Source organism: Oncorhynchus kisutch, linkage group LG24 (assembly GCF_002021735.2).
Source record: "Oncorhynchus kisutch isolate 150728-3 linkage group LG24, Okis_V2, whole genome shotgun sequence".
NCBI lineage: Eukaryota > Metazoa > Chordata > Actinopteri > Salmoniformes > Salmonidae > Oncorhynchus > Oncorhynchus kisutch.
The window spans coordinates 14,737,814-14,747,059 of NC_034197.2; the positions used below are offsets into that span (position 1 = coordinate 14,737,814).

Consider the following 9,246-nt stretch of genomic DNA (forward strand, 5'->3'; position numbering starts at 1 on the left):
AACAGGCCTAAATTTAAAGGCACAGAAAAGGCCAGAATAAGAACAAGGCAGAAAACCCCCAGAAAATAAGGACCCATTGGAATTTTATCCAGGGTTCTTCTTCTCTGGCGGCTGGATCAGCAGGGTCTCTGAAATGTATTTTATGGTCCAAAAAAAACACTTGGTCCAATAAACACTTGGACCAAGGTGGCAGGCAGTGTATAATCCAGAGGCAACTTAATCCACAGTGTGAGTAAGTGCATGTTCATTAGACCCAAAGAGTGCGTATGAACGTTGCACATGCAAACTTGTGTGTGTGTGTGTGTGTGTATTGAAAAGTGTGTGATTAAGGTATGAACTGCAGTTGTGTCCATTTTCATCAGAACTCTTCTGGTTCTTCTCCTTCAGCATCAGGAATAACAAACCCCTCCTGTTAGCAGGAAACAAAATTGGCATTTCAATATTCAAATACAACGCTACATTGGTTTCCTACTACAGATAATGATCGGTTATGAAACATGTATAGAAATGCAGAAGACGGAGTCTCTCAGATGTGTCGGTCAGAGTATTCCCGTGAAGTTTCACTCACATCAGTGGCGTATAGAACATCCATAATCTTCTGCATCGTCGTATCTGCCTCTCCATCCACTTCTTGGCAGATGACCTCAATGGACCTCAGCTTTCCAAAATAAAAGTCTCTCTCTTTCTCCATGTCCTGGACAGTGGCCTTCAGGGAACTGACCTGAGGCGAGAGAATACATAAAAGTGACAGGAGAACGACTGGGCGGGGCTGTCATGACTCATGTTACAACTAAACAAGCTTCAATTTCAATAAACTGTTGACCGAGCACACAAAAGCCGTACAGGAGCTTGAGGGGAAATCTCATTGTGTCTCATCACAACAACTCATTTTAGCAGTGACCCTCCGAAAGAACATACCTCCTGGGCTAGCTCCACCCTCTCCACGTCCTCTGCCCCTCCGGGCCTCCGCAAGGCACTCCCTGCTGACCTGGGCGGGGGTTTGGTTACTGCCGTTGTAGACCTCGTGGGAGCTGGATCCAACACAAATCACAAGTTGGCAAACTAGGACAGAATAATAACAGTGGACTGTGTCCATGCACTCAACCTTAGACACACAATTGCACATTTATCCCCACTTCAGTTCCTAGCCTATAGAATACTGGAATGGACATGAACCTACGTATGATAGGATAAAGGTCAGCCATTTGCCAGGGGGTCAGTCAACTTTATACAACGGGTGGGTCTAATCCTGATTGGTTAAAACCGCATTCAGGCTGGTGTCTATTCCACAAGTTACCACCGGCTAAATCTATGACCTTAAAATGCCTAGTTACTCTGTTCCATCTGACTGGACAATCCACTATCTCATGACTTAAATGGTTTTCCAGTGCTGCGATAACAGTAAAATAATGAATTTGAAGAATGCATCTGCTCTCTGTCTGTTAGTTTTAGAGGAATGATTCCATACATTTTTCTAATTAACTGTCAATATGCCATTCAAAGAAATGCAGTCGATGCACAGCTAGAGCCCGTTAAAATCTGTTTAATTTGCCTGATTCAGTTTATTTATTTATTTTTACTAGGTTTCCATTAGGTTTACTAGGTTTCCACTAGGTTTCCATTGCTTTTTTAAATTGAGTTTTTCTAAGTTAACAGCAATGCTTAAACCACATCAGGAGACCACTTGAGGTGAGCATGGGAGAAAGAAATCTGAGACATTTAGTGTAGTTGCCCTTTAATTCAACTGTGCAACAGCCAGAGATCATTGTTTGGTAAGCAATGTTTCTGTAGCGCTCATGTGATTCGAGTTTGCTAAACAAAGGGCCACTGGATTGGTGCAAATAATCATATTCCGCCAGGTAGGCATAGGCCACTTTGTAGTTAACAGTTAACCAATAAATGTTTGGGGAAAGCCTTTCCATCTACCGGAACATGGTTGACATTACATTAGCATCATCGCTAACGGCTACACAAAGTGGTAGACAAACGGCAAAATACGAAATCACTAATGCATTTTATTCATGTCTTATGATAATCTTGGGCAAATTAATGCATTTTCTAATAAATGTAATACATCTAGTTGATTTCCTACTTAAGTTCAATATATTTTGGAATATTGAATTCCGTTTTAATGTCTGGATTCTGTCCACTTTCTCCGCAGCGTGGGTTTAACGCTGATTTTATAGGACCCTACACAGCCATACACTGGTTGAAATCAGTTGATGATAGGACTTAGTTGTAAATGCAACAACTATTGATACTGTGTCACATACACACTGAATAAAAATATAAAACGCAACACGGATAGTGTTGGTTCCATGTTTCATGAGCTGAAATAAAACATCCCAGAAATGTTCCATACACACAAAAAGCTTATTTCTCTCAAATGTTGCGTACAAATTTGTTTACATCCCTGTTAGTGAGTATTTCTCTTTTGCCAAGATAATCCATCTACCTAACAGGTGTGGCATATCAAGAAGCAGATTAAACAGCATGATCATTACACAGTTGCACCCGGTGATGGAGATATCAAAAGGCCACTCAAATACACCACAGATGTCTCAAGTTGAGGGAAAGTGTAATTGGCATGCTGACTGCAGGATTGTCCACCAGAGCTGTTGCCAGAGAATTTAATGTTCATTTCAGTACCATAACCTACCTCCAACGTCATTTTAGAGAATTTAGCAGTATGTCCAATAGGGCTCACAACCGCAGAGCACGTGTAACCACGCCAGACCAGGACCACATCCGGATTCTTCACCTGCGGGAACGTCTGAGACTGCCACTAACAGCTGATGATATATCACTCCTGTTATTGTCCCGCATAAGTATAATCAGGATTATGCCTCTACTGCCCTTCCTTCCAATTAGACTGGTTTGGATTTCTCCCTGACCAACCTGGATGCCATTTTCAGCCCATTCTGGAACGTTGATGTTTATGACATAGCCTCTCGTAATTTAGTATGGTATCTATGACCTAGCCTAACAAAAAAAAATTATCCTTTCCACAGTGTGACCATGACTGTGAAAGCCCACCATATGTGCCCATTGGAGATCCCCGTTTGACCATTAAACCACCTTACCGACTCTCGCCGCTGGTCTGATAAGAGGTGGGGAGCTGTGGAACTGTACTGAAATAGAGATGCATACAGTATGCATTTAAGGGATCAAGCATCAAAGACAGGAACAACCTATGTTCCACCGGCTGACTGGGAGTAACTTGGATTAGACACCCCCCCTTGTTGTTGCGTGTAGCTATATTTTCAATTAGGTATTTATGTTATAGTCATCAACATGTTAGAAATTATACATTTTTCTTCTCACCAGTGGTGGGCTTTCTTGGCTTGGATGCGACCTGCCCTGGGTTGGGCGTAGGAGCAGTGTCCTGGCCCTGGCGAGCACCGAGTGGGTCATACTCCTTTCCATCGTAGTTGGCATCAAATAATTTCTTGAACCATTGCACAAACTCAAAGTTGTCCTGGAACTTGCCTTTTATCAATTTATCCACAGGAATTATCTGGAAATTGTTTAAAAAGTGTCAATCTCAGTGGCAAAAATGGCAGTAATGTGATATTTTAGGAATACTGCAATAGCCGAAGGTACACACTGAGTTAGACACTCGTAAACACTCACCTTGTCAACCCCAATCTTCTTAAAACTGGTCTGCAGAAGTTTGAAGTTGTGGAGGAACTCAGTCTCTAGTTTTGCCTGAAATTTTACCTTCTTCAAAGGGATGCATCCAGGGAAAAGCATGTCCATGAACTGACAGTAAGCGGCACCTGTGTGAATGTGATAAATCATTTATTAAATGACCAGCTAATCATGTCTCAACTTTTATAGGCTATAATCAGTGTAAAGTACTTAAGTAAAACTACTTTAAAGTACTACTTTAGTCATTGGGGGGGGGGGGGGGGGGGGGGGGCGCCTGGTTTGGTTAATAAGGAATTTGAAATGATCCATACTTTTGATACATAAGTATATTTTAGCAATCACAATTGATACTTAACTATACTTAATACCAAATAATTCATAACTTACTCAAGTAGTATTTTACTGGGTGACACTTATTTTAATCATTTTCTATTAAGGCATCTTTATTTTTACTCAAGTATAGAAATGGGGTACTTGTTCCTCTGCTCCTGACATTACCTCTTGCCTAAATGTCCTATGACAGCCAAAGCCACTTATCTGTGGGAAGTACAATTTCCATGAAAGGGGAGTAGTTTCTAAGATGGCGGTAGATAAATATAGAGTGCATTCGGAAAGTATTCAGACCCCTTGACTTTTCCCACATTTTCTTACGTTACAGCCTTCTCAATCTACACACAATACCCCATTATTGGTCACGGAGGTGACCAAGAACCAGATGGTCACTCTGACAGAGCTCCAGTTCCTCTGTGGAGATGGGAGAACCTTCCAGAAGGACAACCATCTCTGCAGCACTCCACCAATCAGGCCTTTATGGTAGAGTAAAAGGCAAATGACAGCCCACTTGGAGTTTGCCAAAGGGCACCTAAAGGACTCTGAAACCAAGATTGAACTCTTTGGCCTGAATGCCAAGCGTCACATCTGGAGGAAACCTGGACGAAGGTTCCCCTTCCGACTGGACAACGACCCTAAGCACACAGCCAAGACAACGCAGGAGTGGCTTTGGGACACGTCTCTGAATGTCCTTGAGGCTGGAGAGACCTGAAAATAACTGTGCAGCAACACTCTCCATCCAACCTGACAGAACTTGAGAGAATCTGCAGAGAAGAATGGGATAAACTACCCAAATAAAGCTGTGCCAAGCTTGTAGCGTCACACCCAAGACATTATAATACATTATCCACTTATATGTTCCAGAACAATCAGAAAGCTCAGAACCCCTAGAGGCCCCCTTTAATCGCTGCCAAAGGTGCTTCAACAAAGTACTGCGTAATTGGTCTGAGTTCTTGTGTAAATGTAATTTCATTTTTTAATATGAATTAGCAAAAATTTCTAAACACGTGCTTTGTCATTCTGGGTATTTTGATGAGATGTTAATACCTTTTAGAAGAAGGCTGTAACGTTTAAAAAAAAAATGTGGAAAAGGTCAAGGGGTCTGAATACTTTCAAATGCATGGTATAGGGCTACACATACAGGCTGATGGTGTTGTAGTTAGTTGCCGAGCGGGCTTGAACCTTCTGCACATAGCAAAAGTAGAACAGACTCATTATAGTTATGTCTTAATTGAGCATAGTCCAGACTGGTTATAGATATGTAATAATTGATCGAGCAAAGGATGCATTGACAATACGATTTAAAAAACTTCCATCCAATCTTTTCCTGGTGATACGTTCTTGGTTCTCGATTCTGATGCCACAGGTGTCTTATAAACGTTATTTTGCAGTTGCAGGTGGAACTTGCAATTTAATATTCCGAAAAATATTAAATGCACTTTCTGTATTGAGGTCAGAAATTATTTTTATTTATATTCTCTTTTTTTTAGTTCCACCTGCAACTGGAAACAGGAGTTTAAAAGACAAGGTATGCATCTCCAAATAAAGGTTTGTCGAAAATAACGTTACCACGCTTTGAATGAACCATCGGAACGGCCATCACAGGCTAGTTAGCTATGCCGATGGACATATTTCTGGTTTGATCTAGATCAGCTAAATTAGCTAACTAACGTGATTTCTTACTGACCTGAGCACAACTGCTCAATTTTGGCGTAGTTCATCTGTACAGACTCGTTGATCCAAGAAAGCATATCATGGCGACTAAGGTTGTCGCCGGTCACAGATGTGGAGTAAACGTTGACAGCCATCTTCTAGATTGGTACATGAGAATGGTACATGAGAATGGTACATGAGAATAATACAAGTTTTAGGGAAGAAGGAACAAACAAAGAAACATCTAGCTCATTTACATCTTAGTTAGCTAGCTAAGACACGCACGATCAATGTTCTTCATGGCTAGACAGCTACTAGTAGCTAGTCAACGTTTTAGCTAACGTTTGCTAACTTTACGCCCTATTAGCTAAATTGCCGTGTTAACCATCATAAACTTTGACGTAGTTGACAGTGATCGTTGCCAGCTAACGTTAGTCATATGTTAGCATCACGTTATACAGAGTTGACCAGCTTAGCTAATATTGAGCTAATCCGGAACAGCTAACCTAACAATACGAGAGCTAGCTGTTAGCTATCAAACACACCTATTCTTCAACAACGACATCATCGCTAACACTAGATACACTATTCATTTTCGCTGGGTAGTTCTACTGTGCGTTATCAATTTCAGTGAAACACGCTTTTGAACTTACATTTTCTTAATCTTCCACTGGTTGAATCAAATTACAAAAAGGTTCAAACTTGTGGATACACCAAACTTTCTCGCCGTTCACCGGCGTTTTAATTCTTACGTGCCTTGTTCCTTCCTCTTGGCTCTTGTTGTACGGTTAGAAGGTAGCTGAACATTAACGTTGCTGCCATCTACAGGCTTGGAGTATACACAACAGGCTATGGCTCCCACTTCTTCTTCTTCTTTATGGCAGATTACACCTGTTGGTCTATTGCCGCCACCTATTGAACCCAAAAATATCCCACTGAGGGGGGAGGGGGAAACATCTCACTTCTTCAGTAACAGTTCAAATCACATCCCTAAACAGGCTTAGCTGCCTGTGAGGATGGAGCATTCATCGACAGAATTATTTGTAAATGCCTCTGCTGTAAAATCCCTGAGTCCCAAAAAACAATCATCATGATACCTATTTTCTCAGATTTCCACTCTGTGTGTGCTGTGCAGTTGATAAGCAATGTAATAAATGCTACAAAGTCCACCTTCTGCCTGGATTATTGACCTCTGCCTGCCCTGTCCCTGAGCCTGCCTGCCGTTTCTGTACCTTGTCACACCACCCTGGATTATTAATTAACCTCTGCCTGGCCTGACCCTGAGTCTGCCTGCCGTTCTGTACCTTTTGGACTCTGATCTGTATTACTGGCCTCTGCCTGCCCTTAACCTGTCGTTTTGCCTGCCCCTTGTTCTTGTAATAAACTTTTGTTACTTTGACATTGTCTGCATCTGGGTCTTCACTGAAACGTGATAGTACGAACTTGCCATGACTGACCCAGCAGACTCGGACCAGCTCCGCAACACCATCTCCTCCCAAGGAGCCACCATTGGAAGGCACGGGGAGTAGCTTCATGACCTTATGGAAAGGGTCCAGACCTTGGCCGAACGCCAAGACCGAGCGGTGAACACATTGCTGGAGCAATTCCACGGGTTGTCTGTTAGGCAGCCTACCACGAGGGTAACTTCCCAGACTCCCGCAGTGTGGCAGACTATGCGGTGGATTTCCGCACGTTGGCATCTGAGAGTGCCTGGAACCTGGAAGCGCTGTTTGACATGTTTCTGCACGGAGTCTCGGAGGAAGTAATGAACGAGCTTGCAGCCCAGGAACTACCGACGGATCTCGACTCGCCCATTGCCTTGACCATTCGGATCGATGGGAGACTACGGGAGTGAAGGAAGGAAAGGAGGTTTGATTTCTCTCGCCTGACCAAGGCTTCCACCTCGCCTCCGAGACATCCCGGAAGTCCCTGACGGTTCCTTTGCCGAGAGAACCCAAGGCTACCCGACTTCCCGAGCCAATGCAACTAGGCAGACCTAGGCTGTCCCCAGCCAAATGGCTATACAGCCTTCACACAAAGAGTTGCCTGTATTGCGGGACTACTGGTCATTTTGTCACCACCTGTCCACTAAAAGACCAGGCTCACCAGTAGGAGCGAGTAGTCTGGTGGGCCATACGGAGAACTTTTCCTCTCCCCTTACTCACACCCCTTTTCATACAATCTTGCTCTGGGGGAACCAGTCGAAATCTCTCCGGGTACTCATCGTCTTTGGGGCCGATGAGAGCTTTAAGGACGCTACCCTGGCGTCCGAGCTGGGCATCCCAGATGAGGTACGCTATCTTAGGGCGATCCAAGGGGAAGGAGGAGGGCTGCAGCTCGATGACGAGGGAACACTAAGCGAGAAACGCCCGACAGGTGCCCGACACTACCATTGAAGCGTTCTGGGGGAGACACTCCAGGGGGCCATCGTGTTCTCCAAGCTGCCCTAACACCTGGTGCGGATACGGGAACGGGACGAGTGGAAGACTGCCTTCAACATAACCAGCGGTCACTGCGAGTATCTGGTCATGCCATTTGGCCTTACCAACGCCCCTGTTGTGTTCCAGGCTCTGGTGAATGATGTTCTCTGCGACATGTTGAACCAGTTTGTCTTCATCTACCTAGATGGCATCCTCGTTTTCTCCCTCTCCTCCCAAGAATACCTGCTTCACGTCCGCCAGGTTCTCCAAAACCTCCTGGAGAACCAGCTTTTTGTGAAAGCAGAGAAGTGCGAATTCCATCGCTCCACCATCCCCTTCCTGGGTTACATCATTGCTGCAGGGAGAGTACAGATGGATCCCGGGAAGGTGAGAGTGGTGGTGGATTGGCCCCAGCCTACGTCGAGTGAAACTGCAACGTTTCCTAGGATTCGTCAACTTCTATCACCGGGTTACAGCATCCTAGCTTCCCCCCTGTCCGTTCACGTGGTCCCCAGCTGTGGGATCTTAAACACAGTTTCACAACAGCTCCCATCTTGGTTCATCCTGACTCGTCCCGCCAGTTTGTGGTGGAGGTCGATGCTTCAAATGTCGGAGTAGGGGCTGCCCTGTCCCAGCGTTCTGCCCTGGACCTCAAGTTACATCCCCGCGCCTTCTTCTCCCATTGCTTCAACGCCACAGAGAGGAACTACGATGTGGGGAATCGTGAGCTTATCGAGGTGAAGATGGCGCTGGAGCAGTGGATGCCCTCGAGGGGGCGGAACATCCGTTCTTCGTGTGGACAGACCACAAGAATCTGGAATATCTCCGCCAAGCGTCTCAACTCCAGGCAAGCTAGATGGGCCCTGCTTTTCACCCCTTATTCTTACCACCTCTGTCTCATTCACCCAGACAGGACACTTCAGACATTTGGGTGCATGTGGTGCATGCACACCACAATTGCAGCATTTAGGCTCTCCCGTCTACATACACTTGACACGTGACTAAATATTTTGCATCTATCACACTGCATTGGTTTGGGCACGAAGGCTCTCACAGGATATGTCGTAAAACCCAAATACACATGAGAAGGGGGAGACTCTTCATCAAAAAAAAGCATATGAGTCAGTCGGTGTGCACCTAACACTTGATTCCTTTTACTTCTAGCGCCACCCCAGAGATAACAGCTTTGATA

General features: G+C 44.5%; 1 protein-coding gene across 2 annotated transcripts; it reads right to left on the minus strand.

Moving 5' to 3' along the window:
- Positions 1–155: 155 nt before the first annotated feature.
- LOC109869332 (microtubule-associated protein RP/EB family member 1) lies at positions 156–6,420 on the minus strand. Of its 2 annotated transcripts, XM_031804064.1 has the most exons (8): positions 6,288–6,420; positions 5,669–5,792; positions 3,634–3,779; positions 3,325–3,517; positions 3,084–3,131; positions 919–1,031; positions 569–721; positions 156–409 (listed from the first exon to the last, which is right to left on the minus strand). In XM_031804064.1, the coding sequence occupies exons 2-8, from the start codon at positions 5,787–5,789 to the stop codon at positions 359–361; spliced, it is 825 nt and encodes a 274-aa protein (XP_031659924.1). In that variant the 5' UTR covers positions 5,790–5,792; positions 6,288–6,420; the 3' UTR covers positions 156–358. The 2 variants fall into 2 exon arrangements, with proteins under 2 accessions (XP_031659924.1, XP_020315001.1); XM_020459412.2 differs by lacking the exon at positions 3,084–3,131 and having other exon boundaries at positions 6,288–6,419.
- Between the last annotated feature and the right edge of the window lie 2,826 nt (positions 6,421–9,246).

What these genes read in the sequence shown, in the direction of transcription:
- LOC109869332 (XM_031804064.1), bottom strand. Translation starts at nt 5,789, where the DNA reads ATGGCTGTCAACGTTTACTCCACATCTGTGACCGGCGACAACCTTAGT. An exon ending in AATTGAGCAGTTGTGCTCAG is followed by an intron (nt 3,780 to 5,668) that starts GTCAGTAAGAAA and finishes ACATTCACACAG; the next exon opens with GTGCCGCTTACTGTCAGTTC. An exon ending in GGGTGGAGCTAGCCCAGGAG is followed by an intron (nt 722 to 918) that starts GTATGTTCTTTC and finishes CTCTCGCCTCAG; the next exon opens with GTCAGTTCCCTGAAGGCCAC.